Source organism: Zootoca vivipara, chromosome 5, assembly GCF_965207765.1.
Source record: "Zootoca vivipara chromosome 5, rZooViv2.hap1.1, whole genome shotgun sequence".
Classification (NCBI taxonomy): domain Eukaryota; kingdom Metazoa; phylum Chordata; class Lepidosauria; order Squamata; family Lacertidae; genus Zootoca; species Zootoca vivipara.
The window spans coordinates 82446295-82471261 of record NC_142588.1 but is presented as its reverse complement, the minus strand read 5'-3'; the positions used below and the strand labels follow the sequence as shown (position 1 = coordinate 82471261).

The 24967-nt window shown below is 46.4% G+C and overlaps 1 protein-coding gene across 1 annotated transcript in view; it reads left to right on the top strand.

Moving 5' to 3' along the window:
- SLC2A2 (solute carrier family 2 member 2) overlaps window positions 1-24507 on the top strand; it is a 31408-nt gene extending 6901 nt beyond the window's left edge. The window contains exons 2-11 of the mRNA XM_035133476.3: window positions 9235-9330; window positions 11198-11373; window positions 13615-13739; window positions 14914-15029; window positions 16223-16385; window positions 19271-19461; window positions 19730-19834; window positions 21944-22045; window positions 22482-22685; window positions 24161-24507. Coding sequence (XP_034989367.3) covers window positions 9235-9330; window positions 11198-11373; window positions 13615-13739; window positions 14914-15029; window positions 16223-16385; window positions 19271-19461; window positions 19730-19834; window positions 21944-22045; window positions 22482-22685; window positions 24161-24364 — 1482 coding nt within the window. The 3' untranslated portion in view covers window positions 24365-24507. The remainder of the gene's footprint in view (window positions 1-9234; window positions 9331-11197; window positions 11374-13614; window positions 13740-14913; window positions 15030-16222; window positions 16386-19270; window positions 19462-19729; window positions 19835-21943; window positions 22046-22481; window positions 22686-24160) is intronic.
- Window positions 24508-24967: the final 460 nt, after the last annotated feature.

Sequence of the window (24967 nt, the reverse complement as noted above, 5' to 3'; positions counted from 1 at the left end):
CAAGAGGTGGCCTGCCATGTAAGTTTAATTCAGAGTAGAGCCATTGAAATTAATGAAATGAAGTGGGAAATCTTCATTAATTTCATTGGGTGTACGCTGAGTAAACTCAAGTTGAATGGTACCCAAATTGTATTGTGCCTTTCTGCTCTGACATGGTCATTCATAAGGATGCATAACTCCTGAGAGTCAGTGCGGGAGGTTGTCTACAGCAGTTTTCATGCTCTGTTGTCGTGAAATGCACCTCAAGACATTGTGTGTGTGCGCGCGTATGCGTGTGCGCGTGCACTGGAAGTATTTCTGGGCAGACATTTGTGGGAGCAGGGAACATATTTTGTGTTCTCATTTTGTAATTTTATGCTATGAACCGCCCTGTGATTGTTGGATGAAGGGCGGTATACAAATTTAATGAATAATAAGAAATGATTATGATGGTGGTGTAGATGGTACTGCAGGATCTGGTGCTGCTCTCAATCTGGACCTCCCTGTGTACTTGTTTTGCACCCCAGTAATATCTGCCCCACTTGTTTCTTTGTAAGTAAGCAAAAGGCTACATCCATGCTAAGGCTACAGTCTTATGCAGACTTTTTTTGGAGTAAGCATTGAACAGTGTAGATTACTTCCGAGTAAATGTGCATACTGTTTAATGAATTTTATGAACTCGCTGTTTTACTCTGGTTGGAACTGTATGTTTAGTGGGGGTTTTGTAATGGAATTGTATATTGATTATTAAAATGAGGTGCCTTGAGAAAGTTATAGTCCTGAAAAGGGTTTAGAAATACTTGAGGTGGATTTTTTTTCTAGAAATCCAGAGCAGGAACCAAAATATAGAGAATAAAATTCTTCACCCTTAAAAAAAAAACACACCCTATTATTATTATTATTATTATTATTATTATTATTATTAGGCAATATGGGGCTGTTGGAAGATGGGTAACTGTTTCATATGGAACCTTGGAAAGTATTATTCTATGATGAAAGAGGCAGAGAATTCTCAGCCCTTACCAATCCATAGTTGCAGTGATTCTGTGGGGAATCCTCCCAACAGTGGAGGGATGGCCGTTTCCCAGGTATAAAACTTTAATTGATTTGTTGTATAGCTACAGTAGAACTTTCTCAATCTCAGTCTTGTGATATGTGCTTTCTGGAAATGGATTTTTCCTGTGCTGACTTAAAGATATTCAAACTCTCTCTCCCATCCTCTCAGGCTGAATTGTCTGCCTGAGCTCTATTCGTGGTGGCCAGTAGAATTATGAGATGCTACATGGGCCGCACTGCGGGTCTGCCTGCCTCCTCCCACTCAGCTGCCCTACAGCGGGGGGGGGGGGAGGCAGCGGGCGGACCATCTGGGCAGCACGGAGCCTGAGTGCACCCAAACCACCGCATCTCTCCAGGAGAGACGTGTGGCTCGGGTGTGCTGCAGGCCCTGCGGTAGGCGCCGCCCGGCATTTTGTCACCCTTCAGTGATGACCCCGGGGCAGGCGGCATCCACCACACACCCCTTCCTCCGCCCCTGGTCTGTGGGTCAGCAGCCCTCACCTGGCCTCCTGACAGCTGAGTCGCTACAGCTTACCAGGAGGGAGATGGGGAGGGCAATGTGGCAGGGAGGTCAGGGCCAGTCCAAATGCCCAAACAGGCACACCCAACTGGGTCCACTGGTGCATTTGCAACATACCGATGTCCCCACCATCTTGCCTCTCCCTGTCTTCATTCTGGTATGCAGCCTGGTATGCAGAAAAATCCGGGACCAGCAGTGGCGCAGCACCGGAAGTCGCTTCTACGCGACTTCTGGACATGCCTACAAGCAACTTCTGGTGCCGCTCTGCCCATTTCCAAAATGGCCACAGCGCCAGAAGTCGCTTCTACGCATGTCTGTGGTGCCTATACATGGGCAGAGCGGCACCAGAAACATGGCCACCGGCAGGAGCTGCTTTCCAGGGGATTTACGGGATATAAATCCATTCGGGAGACCAGCAGGAAACGGTAAGAAAATACGGGGGTTTCCAGGGGGAAACGGGGTACTTGGCAGCTATGGTATGCAGCAGCGGCTCAGCTGTTGAGAGGTCACGTTAGCTAGCACCCCTGCTCCATCATGCCATCCACTACTGAGATTGCGTAGTCCCCCCCCCCTTCAAAGCTCGGTGCAAACTTTGTGGGTTATGGAGCTGGGAAACTGTAGTGAATTGTCACTATTGTGGGAAGAGACACCATGATGTAAGGGTGGGGAGCCTGTGACCCTCCAGATGTTGTTGAACTACAGCTCCCATAATCCATGGCCATTGGCTGTGCTGGCTGAGGCTGATGGGAGTTGTAGTCTTGTAACATCTGGAGGGATGCAGCTTCGCCAGCTCTGTGTTGGAGCCATGGCTGGATCTCCGGACACTTTTGTAGCTGTCATGTGCTCAGAACTTGACTGGCTCAGTGAATAACAATGAGAGGTGGAGTCTGCTGTGCTATCATCAGCATCATTTTCCCAATCTGAATCCCCTAGTTCGAAAGCACGTCAAAATGCAAGTAGATAAATAGGAACCGCTACAGCGGGAAGGTAAACGGTGTTTCCATGTGCTGCTCTGGTTTGCCAGAAGCAGCTTTGTCATGCTGGCCACATGACCTGGAAGCTGTACGCCGGCTCCCTCGGCCAATAATGCGAGATGAGCGCTGCAACCCCAGAGTCGGTCACGACTGCACCTAATGGTCAGGGGTCCCTTTACCTTTACCTTATCATGGGGAAAGGGGATAATATATTTTTTCCCTTATGGAACTAATAGTCGCTTTGTGGAGTATTTGGACTGGGAAGGAGCGAGTTCCGTAGTTAGACTATGCGTTGTGTGAAGAAGTACGGTCTTTTATCTGTCCCCAATCTTCGAACAGTCAGCTTCTTTGAATGTCCAAGAGTTCTAATGTTAAGAGGGATAGAGAGAGAATATTCTGTTGTTAAGTGTTTTTAAAGCCTTCCTCTCCCCACCTCCAGCCAATCATCATTTGTCATTCCAGTTATGAAAACCACACAGTCCTCAAACCAGGCCTGTGACATCCACCCACCCACCATACACAGAGTTTTAGAGAGGGCTGGTTTTCTGGGCTGATGTGTGTACCTCCATGACGGTGGTATGTTGGTGACTGATGTGTAGTAGAATAGGAGGGCATCTGTGAGCTGTGGGGCATGTCAGCAAAAGGGAGGCAAAAAAGAACAAAATAAACGTTGACACAGATGCAGGCAAAAAATCTCGTTTCCCTCCTTTTGTGGGGCTTCCCACGCGCTCTTCCTTTTACAGCCAGGTTTTCCTTTCTCTCACTGGGCGAAGATGTCCAATTTCAATTTCTACCCAATACTCCTCCTTCCAGTCTGGACTGGAAGGTCTCCACATTTCCACATCAGTTTGTGAATTTGGTTTTTCAGTCCTCGCAGAAATTTATCAGTATTTCAGTGCAATTTACACATTTTTGCAATGCAATTTCCTCCTAGCATGTTATTTTCATTCATCTATGCACTTACATGCACATGTAACACTAGTATACAGTATGTATTTTTGTACACGTTACTTGATTAGAGAGCTGCATTGCAAAATCAGGAGAACTCTTTGGAAGGAGGGCTGTGTTTCAGCTTGCATTTTGTTTCAGAAAGTGTGTGTTAGATAAAATACAGTGGAACCTTGGAAGCTGAACGCCTTTGAACTCGAACGTTCCGGCTCCCAAATGATCAAAAAACACAAGTGATTGTTCTGGTTTTCAAATGATTTTCGGAAGCCGGATGTCTGGCACAGCTTCCCCGGCTTCCAATTGGCTGCAGGACACTCCTTCAGCCAATTGGAAGCTGCGTCTTGCTTTTCGAACTGTTCCAGGAGTCAAACGGACTCCCGGAACAGATTAAATTCAAAAACCAAGGTACGACTGTAACCCCTTAAATGCAACTGAATCAGATTTCACCCCATGTTTATATGTCATTAAAGGATAGCATTTCTGTTTTTGTTTTTCCATTTATTACTATTGCATTATGGCTGACTGTGGAAATTCCTGCCTCAAGAGTTAAAATAACTGATCTGATACTGGGTCCATAGCTGCCAAGTACCCCATATTTCCCGGAAAACACCCGTTTTTCCTTACCGTTTTCCGGCGGTCTCCCGTTTCAGCTCCTCTCCCGTTAATCTCCCTTATTTTGGTTCCTGTCAGCGGCCATTTTTCTGGTTTCGCTTTGCCCATCTATGGGCACCGAAAATGGCTGGCGCCAACACCGGATGTTGCATCTACGCACTCCCGGACATGCGTAGACGCGACTTCTGGCGCCGGCCATTTTCAGTGCCCATAGATGGGCAAAGCGACACCGGAAGTTGCGTCTACGCACGGCTGCCGATCCTGGATTTCTCCGCGAGAGACTTAGCAGGTATGACTGGGTCCCATTACGCACGTTGATTTGTGTGAGATGGGGTAACAAGTTGCACCTCTATCTCTGACAACAAAATGTCTTGGGCTAGTTTGGGGGTGGATCTATACACAGGGGAAAAACACTATAAGTAAGTTAGAAATTAGATCATTATAAGAAAAGCGGGGGGGGACCCTATAGGAAATGGTGTATAAAAATTTCCTGCCCTCTGGTGCCATCTGGTGTTGCATGTTTATAGCACATTCAAATTGTTGTTTCTTTACTAATGTAGCTTGAGTCCCTGGTGGTGTGGTTTGGTCAGGCATCCCCAAACTGCGGCCCTCCAGATGTTTTGGCCTACAACTCCCATGATCCCTAGCTAACAGGACCAGTGGTCAGGGATCATGGGAATTGTTGTCCAAAACATCTGTAGGGGAGAAGTTTGGGGATGCCTGAGTTTGGTCATCCACAAGGACACAAGCACCATGGAGGGGGGATCAGTGCAGGATGTTACCTCTAACAAGTTGGGTTGGCAGTCTTGGAACACACCTCAAGACATTGCAGCTGGGGGGGGCAGGGGGCAAAGGTGTTTGATTTTGATTCGCAAAGTTCCTGTAAAGATTTCTGAGCAGACGCTGGTTGGAGGCAGATATTGCCATTAATCTGGACCTGCCTGTGTACTTTGCTTCAGCACCCCAGTAATATCTCCGCACCCTGTATCTGCATAAGTGAGTGAAAATCCCTATACCCAGGCTAAGTGAACTGCCCTCTTCAGACTTGTCTGGGAGTAGCCCCATTGAACACAGTGGGGATTACTTTTAGTAAATGTGCATAGTCTTGCACTACATGCGGTGAATTGAATTTTATGACCTGGTTTTTTTATTGTGATCGTGTATGTTTTGCGTGTGTGTTTTGCAGAGTTGCTGTGAGGCTTTCTGGGCAGAAGCTGGTTGGGGATGGGGACAATATTGCATTGGCTGGTGTTCCTTTTAATCTGGACCTCCCTATGTGCTTGTTTCTGCACCTCAATAAAATGTGCCCAACCTGCATCTTTGTGAGCAAAAATTACTATACCTGTCCTAAGGTTACAGACGTTTCTGAGAATAAGCTCCACTGAGCACAACGGGGTTACGTCTGAGTAAATGTGCATGAGGTTTGTTGGATTTTATGAACTGGTTGTTTTATTGTGATTGGAATTGTATGTTTCAGCCTTTGCTTTTAATGGAATAGTATATTGGTTATTGGTTATTAAATTGCCACTTGTACAGTTTTAATTTTAATTTTAGTTTTAATTTGTTTGAATTAATTGTGGGATGTATCTCAATTTATTGATCGCTTGTTTTTATGCATTGTCTTACTTGTATGATGTTAGCCGCTCTGAGCCCGGCTTTGGCCAGGGAGGGCGGGATGTAAAAAATAATTTACATAATAATATAATTTAAATAAAATAATTTAAATAATTATAATTTGTCTCGGGAAGGCTATAGTTTTGAAAGGGGCTTTAAAAAACACCTGGGTTCTTCTCCCTTCATTTTTGAGGAAGGTGCTTCTAGAGACCCAAGGAGGGGGGACCAAAATCTGGAAGAAACATTTCACACCCAAAAAATAAATAAAACCCCAAATCTCATCTGAAAATAAATGGATTAGGGGCTGCTCCTGGTAAATAGGGCAGGTCCCTCATGTCATAGAACCTTGGAAAATATTGCTCTGTGATGTAGGAGGCTGAGAATTCTCAGCCCTTAACAGTCAGTAGTTGCCAACGGAAGCCTGCCAACGGCCGAAGGATGGCCGTTTCACAGGTATTAAAAAATTATTGATTTGTAGTATAGTTAGGGCCTTCTCAAGCTAATCTCTTGTAATATTTGCTTTCTGGAAATGGATCCCCCCCCTTTTCTAAGTAAAATATATCTGACCTTTCTCTCTTCTCACTCAGGCTGAATTATGTGCCTGAACTCTGTCCATAATGGCCAGTAGAGTTATGAGTTCCAGCGACACTCACCTGACCTCCTGACAGCTGGGTCGCTCGCTGCTACTTACTGGGAGGGAGACAAGGGGGAGATGATAATGTAGCGGTGAAGGAGGTGAAGGTCCTGTGTGAGTGTCTGGAGGTGGTGGGAGGATGGATGGCTGCTAACAGATTGAGGTCGAATCCTGACTACACAAGACAGAAGTACTGTTTTGGGGGATCAGGGGTCAGGCAGGTGTGGATGACTCCCTGGTCCTGAATGGGGTATCTGTGCCCCTGAAGGTGCACAGCCTGGGAGTCATTTTGGACTCACAGCTGTCCATGGAGGCACAGGTTAATTCTGTGTCCAGGGCGGCTGTCTACTAGCTCCATCTGGTACGCAGGCTGAGACCATACCTGCCCGCAGACTGTCACGCCAGAGTGGTGCATGCTCTAGTTATCTCCCGCTTAGACTACTGCAATGCGCTCTACGTGGGGCTACCTTTGAAGGTGACCCGGAAACTACAATTAATCCTGAATGTGGCAGCTAGACTGGTGACTGGGAGCAGCCGCCGAGACCTACATTGGCTCCCAGCACATTTCCGAGCAGAATTCAAAACGGTTGGTGCTGACCTTTAAAGCCCTAAATGGCCTTGGCCCAGTATGCCTAAAGGAGCATCGTTCTGCCCAGACACTGAGGTCCAGCTCTGAGGGCCTTCTGGTGGTTCCCTCACTCCGAGAAGTGAGGTTACAGGGAACCGGGCAGAGGGCCTTCTTGGTAGTGGTGCCCGCCCTGTGGAACGCCCTCCCATCAGATGTCAAGGAGATAAACAACAACCAGACTTTTAGAGGACATCTGAAGGCAGCCCTGTTTAGGGAAGTTTTTAATGTCTGATGTTTTATTGTGTTTTTAATATTCTGTTGGGAGCCGCCCAGAGTGGCAGGGGAGACCCTGCCAGATGGACGGGGTATAAATAATAAGTTGTTGTTGTTGTTGTTGTTGTTGTTGTTGTTGTTGTTACAGTAAGGAGGTCAGTGTGGTGCAAATACACCAGCAGGAGTGTCAGATTGACTCTGCCGGGGCATTTGCTCCATGCATGGGCAGCAAATGTCACAAAGTAGTGGGCAAGCATCAAGTTTTCCAGCAGTCTACTTAGGTTGCAAGAGTTCTAGAGATCTGAGCGCTTGTTCATTGTTTTGCGAAATCTTTCCAGGGTACGGGTTGCCACTACCCTTTTGGGTTCACATTCAGGCCCGAAATTAAACCACAGTTTCTCAATTTGGATGAAAGGAGATGAAGCCCTAGCTATGGCAAGTGACAGAAGGAAGAAGGAAGAGGGAAGGAGTCAAAGGCAGGGCCGGCCCAATATATTTTGGCACTTGAGGCCAAACTACAAAATGGCGCCCCCTCCCTGCCAGGGAAGAAGGGGTGAGCGAAGATTAAAATCAGGAGCAAGGGGGGACTAAAGATCTACATCAGGATCTGCCGCCCCTGTGGCTCCTGCTGCCTGAGGTGGATGGCTCACTTTGCCTCCTGGGTGGGCCGGTCCTGCTCAAAGTGGCATACATGGCTCTCCCCTGCCTCATTTACTGCCCACAACAGCCCTGTGAGGTAGGCTAGGCTGACAGGCAGTGACTGGTTACCCAGGGAGTTTCATGGCCAAGTATCTTGCGTCCTACTCCCAACAATCCGATGACTACATCACACTGGCTCTCCTATGAAGTCATAAGACTTGCCATTTCTCAGCCAAAAGAGCTGTCACGCCCAGCTATGGAATAAGTGCGGTTTGCTGATATCATATATGTGAGGTGGTTTGAACATTTTCAAAATGTGCTTTATAAATGCTCGCTTAAGGAATCATTTGTTTGTTCATTCCCTTTCATTTATGAATCGCATCCCATGAAACATATCGAAGCAAATTGGCTATGAAAGCATCAGCAACAGAAACATATAGGGAAACTATTACGTAACACAAACATAATTTCAAATCCAGTGCAGACTGGGATAGGAGAATCTCCACGTTTATTTACCTTTCAGCTAACAATTCTGGTGTCTCGATATCCTGATATTCAGGTCATTTGTATACAAGTTTAAACATCGTGGGGGGAGTGGCACAGCCCTGCAATGGTCAGTAAGTCTGCCCCACTATGAGGTGACCTGAGAACATAATCCTGTTTTTGCCCCCCACCCATAGTTGCCAAGTTATCCCTTATTTTAAGGGATTTTCCCTTATGCTGAATAGGCTTCCTCGCGAGAAAAGGGAAAACTTGGCAGCTATGCCCCCACCCTACCTATGTGTTCACTGAAAAGGGCTAGAGGAGCAGAGTAAAAAAGGGAGCTCTTTCAGCAGGATACTGACTCAAACCGTCACGTTAGCATGCCGCCAGCTGCTGCGTCTGGTTATTAACCCACAATTTGGCATATCATTGCGGTCATGTGAATTTTCCCTTTAGCCAAACCTCACGTTTGGAACGGGAAGGAATCGCATCAGGTTTCACAGCAGCAACCAGAAAGGGTCAATGCGATGCTCAGTTCGTAGCAAGCAGGAAACTTTGATTTGATAACCACCACATGTCCTTAATGCTAATAGCATCATGGCAATGCTTAACCCTCGTGCTTGCCTTATTGTTGGAGATGTTGACTCCTGTCTGTTTTCAGGTACTTTGTTCCAGGGCTGGGGAAACTGTGGTCCTCCAATCGTTGTTGGACAACAGCCCCCATCATCCCTGACCAGCAAGAGGCTGATGGGAGTTGTAGTCCAATGCAGCTCCACAGGTCCCCCAGCTCTGCTTTCCTCGTACTGCCTTTTATGGTTTTTGGATTGACTAAAAATGAAAGGTTGGGATATAACGCATGCCAGAACTAGTCCTCAATCCAGAAACCTAAGGATAAAAAGTGACGCTGTGCCTTCATTTGTTACCCCTTTCCTAGGATGTCACAGGGACCTTGTTTTTAGCCGTCTTCTCTGCAGTCCTTGGCTTTTTCCAGTATGGGTACTGCATTGGAGTCATCAATGCTCCACAAAAGGCAAGTAAATGTGCTTATTGTTTTGTTTGCCATATTTGATCATTGGTCCTGTGTTTATCAGAGAAGCAGGACAGGCTGCAGTTTCCTGGTAGAGTGTACACTTGGTGCCAGCCAAATCCAGCTTTACCATCACATGAATAGCGCCTAGGATCCCAAAGGATCGATCTGTGGGCAGTGTAGGGCCAATGAAATTACTAATATACTTTTGTCACCTATCTATTAATTAGATTAAGTTGGGGGGGTATACAAAGGATAGTATCAAATGTCCAATATCTTTTTATCTACAGTATATACTGGTATATATAAATGTAGGCATTGCGCGCGCGGAGGTCACAGCCTTTCTCCGTAATTGCTGAACCGTAATGTAACAAATTTGGTCACAGCGTTCCATGCCCATCAGGGAGGGATCTGGTATTGAAAAATTTCCAAAAAACCCCCACACCTTTCACACCTAAAATAAAGATTAAACACAAAAAAGTGGCGCCCAAATTAGATGTCACCACCAGAAGGTCTGAAAACTCCAGCAGCATCCAATAGAAAGGCAGATCGCACACTGCCGCCTCCAAAGCTGCGCCGCCAGATGACATCACAAAATTCCACACCAACCAACTGAAAACAGGCCTTTTGCAGCAACAAGGCCCAGCTTTTTCAATAGGCCACAGCATTGCCAAGCAGGGAAAAACAGAATAGGGCCTTTCACAATTGGGGGGGGCACAGGGATGAGGCACAACAAAGGGAGGGGGGGAACACATAGCCATGGGGAGGAAGGAAGAACCCTGAGTCAGCCAAAGCAGTGGGGGGTGGGTTGGGACAGGAAAAACTGATTAGGCCGCAACATTGCCCAGTAGGCCACAGGCAAAAACAAACAGAATATGGGCCTTTCACAGGATGGGGGAATCACAGGGATGAGGCACAACAACGGGAGGGGGGAACACTTAGCCATGGGGGGGAGGTAGGACCCTGAGTCAGCCAAAGCAGTGGGGGGTGGGGACATTTTCAGGAACATGCGTGGGTGGGGGAGTCTTATTTTTGAAACTTACAGTAGGGGAGTTATGGTTGGGACAGGGCAGGTGAGGGGACTCTGAAGGGAGACTCTGAAGGTCAATTTAACAGAAAAGGGTCCATTTAACACAAAAACCCACAGCAACACGTGGCCGGGCCAGCTAGTCCAATATAAAAAGCTAATCTAAATAAAAACACAAGCCAAAAAGAAGAAGAAGAAGAAAAGAAAGTAATGAAAAAAAAGGGAAAGAAAAAAAATGAGAGAAATTCTGTCTTTGTCATCTATATCAGTGTTTCTCAACCTTTTCTGGGCCAAGGCACACTTGTTCCATGAAAAAAATCACGAGGCACACCACCATTAAAAAAGTTTAAAAAATTAACTCTGTGCCGCCCTATATTGACTATATAATTCTGACTGTAAGAAACACTTGCCAATTGCTGTGTTGGTTGCAATCTCCTGTAATAAAGCTTCACAAGCTGCTGATTTCTCTGCCAGCACAATCCTTTGCTCAGCAAGTTTCAGGTTGAGCTCATCCAGCCAGCTTCTTTAAGTTTGTCTAAAACCACCCTCCCGTAGTGGTGGCTGTTGAGAGCTGTGCTCGCCCCGTGTCGTGACCCGGCCGGCTTCCTTTCCGGCGGGTCAGCGCTGCTTATTGGAACAGCAGTTGAGAAACGCTGATCTATATGTAGAAAATGGTTCAGAACATCCACTCCAAAATAACACCCAACAATTCCACTTTCTGTAAACCAATATTTTCTTCGATTCTCGAACCCAGATATTGTAAGCTCATTTTCTTTTTCATGCAAAAAGTCTATAAGAAGTTTCCAATCCTTAGTAAATATTGCACTTTTATCATCATTATAGATCATCATGCACCACTATGGTAAAGTGCTGAAAGTTGCATCGTCTTCAAACGGGACAGATGACATCCTTAAAGACCCCACTGTCATGATGCTCTGGTCTACCTCTGTTTCTGTATTTGCTGTGGGCGGGATGATTTCCTCCTTCACTGTTGGCTGGATTGGTGAAAAGATGCCAAGGTAAGAAATTCTGGTTTCACAAGCAGCCAGGAAAAAGGGAAAACAAAACTTACGCAACAAGGGCTGTGGAGATGTTTCTCACTGGCATCTGAGGGAACATCATTGATACACAAATCAAAACCAAGCAGGCAGCGCTTTTTTCAGCTGGAACTTGCTGGAACTTGCCGGAACACAGTTCTGGCCATACCTGCCAAGTCTCCTGCAGAAAAATACGGGTTCAGCAGCAGCAGAAGCGGCACCGGAAGTTGCACTGGAAGTTGTCCGGTGGCCATCTTGGGGGTGGCCGCATGGCGGAGGCCATCTTAGGGGTGGCTATGCAGCCACCTCCAAGATGGCCACCGCCATGTGGCCACCCCTAAGATGGCCGGCGGGCATGCGTAAAAGCTATTTCCAGCGCCAGCGGCGGCCATTTTCTGGTGCCCATAGATGGACAAACCGGCACCAGAAAAATGGCTGCCGGCAGGAGCAGATTTAAGGGAGATTTACGGGAGAGGAGCTCAAATGGGAGACCGCTGAGAAATGGTAAGGAAAAATGTGGGTTTCCCGGGGAATACAGGGTACTTGGCAGCTATGGTTCTGACACCTCTCAGGTGGGCACCGTTGCCATTCTGAGAGAACAAGGGAGGTGTTCATAGTGAGTTCTGGCACCTCTTTTTTCTAGAAAAATAGCACTGTGTGCAGGCCTATGGTAATAAAGAATAGAATAGAATAGATCTTTATTGTCATTGTCCCCTTGTGGGAACAATGAAATTTCTTGGTTGCTATATCAACTCAAATAAGACACACCACTTAAATTAAAATACTAATAACCGCAATACAATACAGAACAGTATAACAAATAATAAGGTGACTTCAGAGTGCCAAAATTTCCATTTAAGCCCAAGATTGCTCTAGGAAAGAAACTGTTCTTGAGACGGCTTGTTCTTGTCCACAAGATCAATAAAATGCTTCCATTAAGAGCAGAATAACACAGAATTGTGTTCCACAGACTTACCTAGAGTGAAACAGCACACTATGAGCAACATGAGAAGAGGGAATGGAATCCTGGTTCCAGGTTTTCATTCTCTCCCTCCATAACGTGAAGTAACGTGTTCCTTGTAGTGATGTCTTGTAGTGTATATTTTATTTATTTACAGAATAATTATCTATTTATCCATTCAATTATTAGAAGTTTATGTGCTGTATTCACTTCTGGGAGAAATCTCAAATGGCAAAAATAAAATAATTCAAATTTAGAAACCGGAGCCAAACAGACAAGACGGCCAAATCAACACGGAAACCAGCAAAAGATGGTCAGGAAGAAACAGGCAAATAGATGTGTCTGTAATGTCCAGTGGTATGCACTTAATTTCACACAAAGGAGCACAGGAAGTTGCCTTATTGCAGAGTCAGACTAATTGCTCCATTTAACTCAGTACTGTCTGCAGGGCCGGCTCTAAGGCAAGGCTGGGTGCGCCGAGCTGCCAGGGGGGCGTCGCACGGCTGTGCCCATGGCAGCCTTGCGCGCCAAACAGCCCCGCTGTGAAATGGGGCGGGAGGGGCGCCGGAGGAATCTTCACACCACGGCGCCAGGGCACCAGATATGCTTAAGACGGCACTGACTGCTCTGGCTGGCAGCTGCTCTCCAGGTTCCCTACCTGGAGATGCTGGGGATTGAGCCAAGGACACTTCTGAATGCAAAGCAGATGCTGTAACCACAGAGAGTTAATTCCACAGGGTAGGTGCAGCTGTTGAGAGGACACACCCCTCTGCAGTGAGTCCACATGTACAGCGTGGCCTCCCCTGCGGATTCTAGTGACCTGGGGCAACTTTTGGGGGTCTAGCTCGCCCAAGGTGGTTTATGGCATCATAAAAATAAGGCAATATATGCATTGTGTCTTTCCTTCTACCTCCACCAGTGACAATCACCTGGCCAGACATCTAGATCAGTGGCACAGCACAGCACATTTTAACACCATAACATGGGTTTAATGTCACGACACATTGCAGAAGGAACAGGGGAGTTCTCGTCAGAACGGCATGTTTCAATAGCATCCAACGTTCTGAGGTACAGGGGTTAAAATGTCCAATGTTCATATTGTCTCACAGTCAGGGCCTTTAGCTGACCTCTAGCTTTCGATCTGCTGTGGAAGGACCTCGCATTGTGTGGATACTCTTGAATCACCAGTGGGCAAATGGGGGCTGAACTTGGCTCTTTCTTCCGCACAAACCTTGAATCCTTGCTTCCCTTCCTCACTTCAGAGTTAGAGCGATGCTGCTGGTAAACATATTTGCAATCTCTGGGAATCTCTTTTTGGCCGTGGCGAAATTTGGCCCCTCCCACATTTTAATCATCATTGGAAGAGTACTGACTGGGCTGCATGGTGGTAAGTCAAGGCGGGCTCCGAACAGGAGATTGCTTCTCTCTTAGCTTACTGTTTGGAGTCGGGATCAGCATGCAATTTGCAGGAAATGGAGAATCAGAGGGGAAGGGTGTAGGGAAAGAAGCCCTGATCTTTTGGGAATACGGTCTCCATCTGCTGTTGGTTCCACCAGTTCATGTTATCCAAGCACTAATTCAATTCCTTAAGACAGTGGTTTTTAACCAGTGTGCTGTGGGACCCTGGGGTGCCTTGAATGATGGTCAGGGTTGCCACGGGCAACATTGGCCTCTGTCCCTCTTTCCTTCCCTCCCTCTTCTGATGCCCTCTTGCGTCTCTGCCTCCTGAAGGCATGCACAGCTCGCCAAGCGAATGGTGCCTCTGGGGCTGGCCAGGGAGTGCTTCCTAGGCCCCTGTGGGGCAGTGTGAAGACAGGCCTCTCTTTTGGGGCAGAGGGGACAGCTCAGAGATCAGGGGCAGCAGCTGCGGCTGTCTAGAGGACTCCCAAGGAGAGGGGAGAAGAGAGGAGGCTGAGGGCACACTCCACAAGGGAGGATGTTCGAAAAAGGGTGAGAGGCTGCCAGCTCTGCAGGCAAGGGGTGACATAACTGGGCTCCTGAGCCCACAGGAGTGCCGCAGAACAAAGGTAGTTGGTCAAGGGAGCCGTGGACCCAGAAAGGTTGAAAACCTCTGCCTTAAGACCTTCTTAAGACAGCAGGGAAACTTATTCCTCTGGTTAGTAAGTTGGAGTATTTGTTCCAAACGTTCCAAAACAATATTTGGAATTTGTTTTTATAAACACTTTATTAGGTTAACTACAATAACAATCTTGTGGTGTTTATAAGTTCTGGGGTTGTTGGTTGTTGTTTTTGTATTGTATATGGGTGTTATTTCTCTCTCTCTCCTTCCCCCCCCTCCCAATTTTTCATTGTGTGCACTTACAATGGTGTGTGTGTGTGTTACTTTTTATCTTTTGATAAAAGAATATATATTTTTAAAGTTGGCATAATTTGGCCTTCTTCAACCTGGTGCCTTCTAGATATTTTGGGCGGCAGCTCCCAGCATCTCTTGACCATGAGTCTTGCTGGCTGGGCCTGATGGAAGTTGCAGTCTGAAAGATCTGGAGCGCATCAGCAGCAGGGTGGATTAGATGGTTGATTCATCTGCATGTTTTGCCCAGGGCTCTCCTCCGGACTTGTTCCACTGTATGTTGGAGAGATTGCCCCTGTCGCTCTTCGAGGGGCTCTGGGATCAATGAACCAGCTTGCTGTCGTTATCGGCATCCTCATCAGCCAGGTGTGTACCAAACGGACAGAGGACAAATTGATCATGAAACACATGTATGTTTGTGCAAGTCAAGTGCTAAATGGGACAGCCATAAGCCCCTTAATGAGATGATGATGAAAATTTATATACTGCCCCTATATCCATAGATTTCAGGGCGGTTCACAAAATATTACTGAATTTGTAGATTTCATTCATAGTGTGGGGTCTCAGGGAACCCCTCAGGGTGGTTCCCAACATAAAAACACAATATAAAGAAAACACAAAATACATAATGAGAACAAAAGCAAACTTTTCTCCATCTTTTAGTTCTTCGTTTTATCTGATGTTTCAGATCTGATCTGGCTCTTATCATTACGTGCAAGAGAATTCCTGGTTAGCACAATTTTAAGCACAAACAGCTGTCTATGTCACCAGGTCTTAGGGCTGTGGCTTATTGGCTTTTCCAGACTCAGGGACAAAACCCTTCCCTGTTTGCAATGCTACTGCGATCACAGAAATCGCTGCCGGCTAGATCTATGATAAGATGGTTCATGCATTATCTTTCTCCACGTGATTGCATGACAGGACAGCGCAGGAGCCGTTTGTACCATGTGCAGAATTGACGCTTAATTTACAATAGCTCCGCCAAATGCAAATTTGTATTGCTGAACCATTCCCATGATGCAGCAGGGTTTTCTATGAGAGCCATTTTGCTCACAGGACAAAATAGGTGCCTAAGATTTAACACCAAGAAGGTTGTTGATTTGATTTTGTCCATGAGGGGGCAATCTAGGGCTTGCTGGTCCAAAGTTCTGAACATAAGAGATATTTCATTTGTGGGTCTCTGTCATTTGGGAGATACAGTGTTTTCCATTGTAATAACGACATCATCTCTGAAAAACAAAGTCTATCCCTTTAGAAAGAAATGCGCTGGGGCAAATGGCTACAAAGCTTCCGGGATTTTTTTTTTAGAAATCCAAAGGACATATCTGCCCCACCGCCCCACCCTGCCTCTTGGGCATTCAAATCAGCCCTGGGAACTGTGGGAGGGAGTCGTGATGTGCCTAGCAGTGATGTCACCAAGATTTCTATTTGAAGAGTATCTCAAAACAATTCTAAGTAAATGATACATTCATCATAAGTAAGTATTGAACACAAATAACTCTTTTCTTTGTTTCAAAAAAGCAGCAATGAAAAACACCGATCCATTTTTTCCCCCTTAGGTTCTTGGCCTGGAGTTCTTCCTAGGAAATAATTCCACCTGGCCATTGCTCCTCTCGCTCTCTGGCTTTGCTGCTGTGCTTCAGATTTTCTTGCTCTTTGGTTGCCCAGAGAGCCCCCGGTACTTGTACATTAAAGCTTCAAAACAAGAGGAAGCCAAAAAAAGTAAGGAAGCCAAAAAAGAGAGACTTTTTTCTGTCAGTCTACATCAGTTCCCTGGTCCTCACGTCTCACTGGCACATTGTGATCCATTTCGGGGATGAGGTGGGGCGGCAATTTCTTTCCCCTCTAAGATGGGGCCTAGCTTTGGTGAGCAAGGGAGGGAGCGCATTTAGGCACAGAGCAAGCTGCTGTCTACTTAGTTTCCTCTAGCCCTATGTGGCAATGTTGGGCATCAGAGTTGCCAATTTGAATAAAATAGGGGGGCAGATAAGCCTCGCCCCACATAATCAATGACAAGATGTGGGGCGCACCATTTGAATGGCAATGCCCGTCAACTTGGAGGGGCAGCCCCCTCAAATATTTTATTGGAGGGCAAAGGGACCTCAACCCCTGGGAGTTGACTCCTATGTTGGGTATCGAATCTGAGACCTTCAACATGCAAAGCAGAAGTTCCACAGTTGAATTATGTTCCTTAACTTTCTGAGGCTTCGCTCTCCTCACAATAAGTTGGGGGGCTGGATTCGGGAGCTGGGAAAAAGCAAACAGTACTCTGGGAATTAATTGGGATGTGCAAAACATGGCTGGGGTGGGGTTGGGTAAGAGCAGCAGAAGAGTAACAAGAGGCAATAACACGTGAAATGCCATAGACTTCTTACAATTTATGAACACAAAGTATTATCTTCTACAGGGTCCGACCATTTATTGACACCAGAGGTTTCCAGCATGGCCTTCAGATGACTCCCAACTTCCATCAACTCTAACCACTGGTTATGCTGGCTGGGGCTGATGGGAGTTGGACGCCATGTTGGCTACTCCTGGTCTACACTGATGGCAAAACTTCTATAGGGTGTTGGGCTGAGGTGGAAATTAATAGGGGAATAAGGAAAGGGGTGCTGGAGGAGACTCTTGAGAGTCCCATGGACTGCAAGAAGATCAAACCTATCAATTCTTAAGGAAATCAGCCCTGAATGCTCACTGGAAGGACAGATCGTGAAGCTGAGGCTCCAATACTTTGGCCACCTCATGAGAAGAGAAGACTTCCTGGAAAAGAACCTGATGTTGGGAAAGATGGAGGGCACAAGGAGAAGGGGACAACAGAGGATGAGATGGTTGGACAGTGTTCTCGAAGCTACGAACATGAGTTTGACCAAACTGCGGGAGGCAGTGCAAGACAGGAGTGCTTGGCGTGCTATGGTCCATGGGGTCACGAAGAGTCGGACACGACTAAACGACTAAACAACAACAAGGAAAGGGGAGATTAATAAGGGATTTGAAGGAATTGTGTGAAAATTAATAGGGAGTAAGAGGGAAAGTAGTGGAAATAGGGGTGGAGGAGAAATACTGTTCAGCTTACATTGCAATGTGAACCTACCTAATTTGTGCTTCTGGGAGCAATACACAAACCAAAAATTAATTGTACTTCAGAATTCACACTTCTCCCAATTTGAAACGAAATGAATAATAATAATAACGCAGTTCTCCAATGAAATAAGTGTGTACATTAGAGGAAAGCAAATTCCACTGTCAAACAGCTCTTACTGTCAGGAAGTTCTTCCTAATGTTTAGGTGGAATCTTCCCTCTTGTAGCTTGAATCCATTGCTCCGTGTCCACTTCTCTGGAGCAGCAGAAAACAACCTTTCACCCTCCTCTATATGACATCCTTTTATATATTTGAACATGGCTATCATATCACCCCTTAACCTTCTCTTCTCCAGGCTAAACATACCCAGCTCCCTAAGCCGTTCCTCATAAGGCATTGTTTCCAGGCCTTTGACCATTTTGGTTGCCCTCCTCTGGACACATTTCAGCTTGTCAGTATCCTTCTTGAACTGAGGTGCCCAGAACTGGACACAGTATTCCAGGTGAGGTCTGACCAGAGCGGAATACAGTGGTACTATTACTTCCCTTGATCTAGATGCTATACTCCTATTGATGCAGCCCAGAATTGCATTGGCTTTTTTAGCTGCTGCATCACACTGTTGACTCATATCAAGTTTGTGATCTACCAGGACTCCTAGATCCTTTTCACATGTACTGCTCTCAAGCCAGGTGTCACCCATCCTGTATTTGTGCCTTTCATTTTTATTTATTTTTGCCCAAGTGTAGTACTTTACATTTCTCCCTGTTAAAATTCATCTTGTTTGCTTTGGCCCAGTTGTCTAATCTGTTAAGGTCATTTTGAGGTGTGATCCTGTCCTCTGGGGTATTAGCCACCCCTCCCAATTTGGTGTCATCTGCAAACTTGCTCAGGATGCCCTCAAACCCATCATCCAAGTCATTGATAAAGATGTTGAATAAGACTGGGCCCAAGACAGAACCCTGTGGCACCCCACTAGTCACTTCTCTCCAGGATGAAGAGGAGCCATTGATGAGCACCCTTTGGATTCGGTCAGTCAGCTAGTTACAAATCCACTGAATGGTAGCATTGTCTAGCCCACATTTTACCAGCTTCTCCCCACAGTGCTCATGCCTTTCCATTGTTATTCTGTCTCTCTTTCCCCCTCATTTTGACCCCCGTGGTGTGCGCCCACATTTCCAGTCACTTATCTTTTCCTGACTGCCTTACCAACACAGACATCATAAGTGTCAAAAAGGCTTCACCTGTGCAGATGCACCTGCATAAGTTCCAGAGCAGTTAAAAATGTTGTTAAGCTCCCTGGCAAGTGTTTTCACAAAGCCCAGCCTGTGTTTGAAATATGATTGGCCGGGGGGGGGGGGGGAGCGGCAGCGCCAGAAGGTGATCTTGCCTAGGGCACAAAAAAAACCCTAGCACCGGCCCTGGCCGTGTTGGTCTGTTGTGGACAACATTTCTGTCCTGCAGCACCATACTGGTAATTTTACTTCCATGGGCCATTTCTTGCAACCCACAATCCCTTTCCTTCCCTAGGCTTGCTACGGCTGAGAGGAGCAGAATACTGCCCTGACAAAGAGATTGAGGAGATGGAGAAAGAGAAGGAAGAAGCCTCCAAAGAGAAGCCTGTCTCCATTTGGCAGCTCGTCAGCTCCCCTCTCTACAGGCAGGCATTCCTGGTGGCCATCGGGGTCCATATCGCCCAGCAGTTTTCGGGAATTAATGCTGTGAGTTCACCTAGTGATGGATCCTGGCAACTAAAGAGATTTAAGCAGATAATCACACAGTGCTGTAGCTTTGATGCAAGTTTGTGAGAGATCTTGCTCTTGATCTCAATAGATTGTCAATATGCATTATTGTAGATACAGCAGAAAACTAATTTGTGCCACTGACACCCTGGAACGCTAGGAAAATGCTTTCCATGTTGATTTGTCTAGCACAGTGAGAGGAGAGCCATTGGCGCCTCTAACCGTTTACTCCTTTCTGCTTTGTTAGATTTTCTACTACTCCACCGATATTTTTAACAAAGCCCGTGTCAAGAAGCCTATTTATGCGACCATAGGAGTGGGATTTGTGAACACCGTCTTCACTGTTGTCGCCGTAAGTCTTGCCCAGCCATAATTACTGAATTACCTGTGTGATTCTTTTTCAAATAGTTACATGAGGGGTAATACCATATTCTGTCACTAGGTGGGGTTATAGTGCACAATTGGCACCATTTTGTCAGTGCAACAATGGTGTGCTGCTTTTTGCCTAACAAAAATTAACCTCTTACTGGCTTTTAAAAATAAATAAATGTAGTGCATAGTGTCAGGAGCGTGGGGGTCTCAGCTCAGACCTAGAACATTGGCAAATGCCTAGATTTGGCAAGAAATGGCCCATGGAAGTAAAATTACCAGTATGGTGCTGCAGGACAGAATGCCTAGGTTTGAAAGCATGCAAGGAACGTTTGGGAGGAAGCACTTCCTCAATATATGAAGATGGGATATTGTCCAGCTGGCCTTAGCTGCCTTATTATCCCTCTAGCTCCGTATTATACAGATTGGCAGGAGCTCTCCAGACCTTAAGGAAGCTGTTTTTTCCAGGCTTACCTGGAGATGCCAGAAATCGAACCTAGAACGTTCTGCATGCAAAGTGTGTGAAGCTAGTTAGTCAGGACAATGACTGCAATCCTGAGCACTTACGCAACCTTTGCCAACATCAGTAGGCATTGCGCCTGTGTTAACCTGGTTAGGGTGGGGCTATGAGAAGAAGCAAGGAAAAAAACCCAACTTTTTAACCAAATTGATGGAAAGGCCCTCAGGTACTAAAAAACAAAACTATTCTGTTCAGTTAGTTGGGCAGTGGTCGATCAACCGATGATGCCCATGGCTTTCATTTGTCTTTCATTTGATGTCTGGGATAGATGCCCTGCACGGCTTCCCTCTCTGCTCGTGTTTGCTCTTTTCTTATTTTGACCGTGAGACTTTAAATATTACCTGACATTTATCAAAAAGTCAATAACAGGTGATCCAGATCAACAGGCCTGCTAGATGTAATAGCCACTTGCTTGGACCTTGTCCACCAAAGTAGCAGAAAGAGCAATCCGAACAAAGTGTACTGGGGCACCAAGCCAGTTGGAGGGCTAGAAAAGCGACATGCATACAGATATACAGTTCCGTGTTGTCAGAAAGGGATGCAGCTCAGTGGCAGAGCAACTGCAGAAGGCCCCACGTTCAACCCCCAGCTTCTTCAGGTAGGGCTGGGAATGATCCCTGCCTGAAATCGTAGAACAGAGATGGAGGAGGAATTCATTTCAGTTTGCATTGGGTGAACCTACGTGATTCACACTTTCTGAAACAATACACAGCCATCCTTTGAAATCAGCCTTTCTCTTAGGGTGGGTCTACACACGGGGGGGGGGGGGCAACGCTATAAATAAGTGAGAAATCAAATCATTATAACAAAAAAACATTATGGAAAATTGCTTAGAATTTTTTTTGCTCTTTGGCGCTATCTGGTGTTGCATGTTTATAATGCATTCAAAATGCTGTTTCTTGACTAACGTAGCTGAGTTCTTAGTTTAGTAGTGCTGTTCTCCAGACAAGTAATACATACAAAAATGCACAGACCAGGGCAAAATGTTTGTAGAAATGCATATATTAGTTAAAATGCTAACATGCATAATATTTGCATACAAAAATGTGTCTATTGGGATAAATTTGAGGAACCAAAATCAACAGTCGACCACCTCTACCCTGGGCAGCTGTTGGCAGTCACTGTCGACAATAGGGTGCTGGATCAGGCTTAGGGGAACTTTGACCCTCCAGATGCGACTCCCATAATCTCTGGCCATAAGCCGTGCTAGTTGGTTCCCCACACCCAAGCTATATGGACCAATGGTCAGACTTCGGTATACATCAGCCTCCCATATTCCTATGCGTGCTCCTCAATCCTGCGACTGGTCAGATCTTTAGGATGAGAGCAAGCACGGGAAACTTAAGGGTGCCTCTAGACAGGAGTTAAATATACCAAGCGGGTCATTCGGATGATCCGCCAGCACCACCAATGTGATTGGATAAGGGAAAGGGTTCTTCCCACCGGTGATTGGTTGTCCACCTGCAAATTCAGGTTTTGTTTGGGGGCAGTGTGGACACAGACCTGCAAGGAGCAATTTAAAGTCAAAATGATGATGGGCTAACCAAACTTTTGCTGTTCTACACCCAACAGGTTTTCCTAGTGGAGAAAGCAGGGAGGCGTTCGCTCTTCATAGCTGGCCTCGCTGGCATGATGGTGTGCGCAACAACCATGACTATTGGGCTTGTAATGCAGGTAAGGCTCCCCTTTGCGAGGGTCCTCAGAGGTGATTTATGCCACTGCCAGCTGAATTTGAACATCCAATAGCACATGTGTGGGGAGCCTTTGGGCCTCCGGATGTTGCTGAGCTACGACTGCCATAATCCCTGGGCGTTGGCCACATATTGTCCTCATGCCAACCACACCTGTGGTCCTCTTTCCATTGTTGTTTGAGGGGGTAATACCATTTTCTGCCAGTTGGTGGAGCCATCGTTGCATTTGCACTTCTTGGTGTTTGAGGGCTTTAGACATTGTCTAGGTGGGGGGAAAGCAAACAGTAAGAATATTAGCCACATTAATGTCAGGGGACTTGCCCGCTGGCGACGGCTGAAGACAAGTGCATTAAGACAGACGCCCAGGGAACGTATCCTCTAATGCTGTTAACACAGTTCCGCTTTGCTTTGCTTTTTAGCCCAAAATCGAATGGATGAGCTACATCAGCCTGATTTCCGTCTTCCTCTTTGTCAGTTTCTTTGAGATCGGACCAGGGCCGATTCCCTGGTTTATTGTGGCTGAGCTATTCAGCCAAGGCCCCCGCCCAGCTGCCGTCGCAATGGCCGGCTTCAGCAACTGGTTCACCAACTTCTGCATCGGAATGTTCTTCCCATACGTCGCTGTAAGGAAACTGCGTTGTGATGGAGACAGCTGAACACGATTTTTCTTTCTTTTCTTTTTTAAAGGGGGATCCATACATTCAGAATTCAAAGTAGGGAACAGAGCAGGCTACCAATCTAGAGTGACAAATGGGAGGGGAAAAAAAAAATTTCCAGGCATTGCAGTGATATCCCATGGATCCCTTCTGCACTGATGATGCAAGGGTGCGCAGAGAAGGGCAAATATGTTGACAAAAAAGTCATAAGCTAATAAAGAGGGTTGCCGTGACCAATGCTAGCAGATGACAAAGCTAAGGCCAATACCTAGCTTGGGGACCCATCACTGTGCCACCATCTTCCCTGCGTCTTCAGGAAGGCCTGGACAGATAGGACAAAGTGTGAACTAATTCTGGCCCAGCTGGACACTGTGTAAAACAGGGCATGGGCAAATGCCAGCCCATGAGCCAGTTATGGCCCATGGGGGCCTCCCAACCAGCCCCCAGTGCCCTCTCCTTGCTTTGGCCCCTGTGTAGGTTTTAAGCTTGAAAAAGACCTCCTATTTGTACCCATAAGAGGCTCCCTCCCCCAGTCTAAATTTCTTAGGGTGCCCAGGACTCCACAGAAGCCCCGAGCCCGCCTTGAAGGGAGTTGCACTGCTTGCTTGCCCTGCTTGTTCAGAATGCAGGCGATGCTCTTCATCGTTCTCAGAGAGAGGCCCTGGCTCAAGTTGATTTTGCCCACCCTAAGGGATCACTTAACTTGGGTTCGTCTCCCAAGCCCCCTTCATGGTTCAAGCCTGACAAAACTGGAGTGTTTCCATCCCTGTCGTTCAATTCTTGCTTGCAGAGGAAGTGCAGGGTCCTAGGATGGTAACTGTTCCCAGTACAGAGGACGAGGGTGTATATATAACCTTCCATCTATGGTGTAAGAAGTTATGAAAAGCCTACCTCACAAGGTTGTAGTGAGTATGAAAGGAGGAAATGAATAACGCACGCTGACCTTGGAGGAAAGACAGAATATAAATATGATCAGCAGCTGTGGCTGTGGAAGGAAATAAGCGTAGCTGATCTGAGTGGGTTTTGAAACCATCTCCAGTGAGCTTCTGATTCCAGCAGAGTTTGCACTTAGTAGTGCTGATCAGAGCCAAATGCAAAATCTGCTTTGGGCAGGGATTTTGCAAGAGTTGGGAGTGCCCACGTGAAACTAATCCCGTGGGGCTTGCATTCGGTGCCTAATTTGAAAGGTGCCAAACCCAAGCAGCCCTCGCAAAGGAACAATTGGGAGTGCTTTTAATGCATTCAGTTGTTCCTTTACAGATGCATCATTACCTAGCCTGCACCTGAGGTCATGTATGACGTCCATTGTGGGACAAATCTTAGAGAAATACATATTCTGCAATTGAAGAAAGGCAGGTTGTCTTGGCTGATCAACGTTGCTGGCAACGTGGGGGAGAGAATGCTAACTAACTGGCCTCCTCTGTCTCTCTTGCCCGTCACAGAACATCTGCGGACCATATGTGTTCCTGATCTTTGCCGGCCTGCTCATCCTCTTCATTGTGTTCGTTTATTACAAAGTGCCAGAAACCAAAGGAAAGTCCTTTGAGGAAATTTCAGAAGAGTTCCGTCGCCGAGGCAAAGGCGGGGGCCAAGGGCCCAGAACGGCCACTGAAATGGAGCGTTTGGGAGGCACCTCCGAGGCATAATGCCCATCCTGGCAAGAAGGAAGAACGGAAAGAACATGCTGCTGGGATACAACCTGGAGGAAACATTTATTTAAAACGCAAAAAAAAAGGGAAGTGATATTGATAGGTTGAGTCTGTTCTGTGGCTTTGGCTGGGTGTCTTTTGCAGAGCTGTGTCTGTTTCTCCCGCTACTTTAGGAGTTCGTTTAATGCAGAGTTGCAAAGTCTCAATAGCTGTTGTGCAAAAGAGGAGGGGGAGGTAGTTAGGCGGGGATCCAGGAGCAGGGATCTGTGTCCCAGTCAATTTGTTATGTGGTGGGTTCTGGGTTCCCCCGGAGAACCAGAAAGTAAAGATGGCGGAGGAACTCAATTCATTTCTCACGTAAAACGAATTTACCCAATTCACACTTTGCAAAACTAAGTGCAAGCTGAAACTCAGCTATCCTTCAAAATTCACTCGTCGCTGAATTTTGCAGTGCAGTTCTTCAGCCGAGTAGCATGTACAAAAAATGCATCTAACTAGGGTAAAATGAAAACTAGGGTAAAAAATGAGAGAATAATAATAATAATAATAATAATAATAATAATAATAATAATAATAATTTATTATTTATACCCCGCCCAT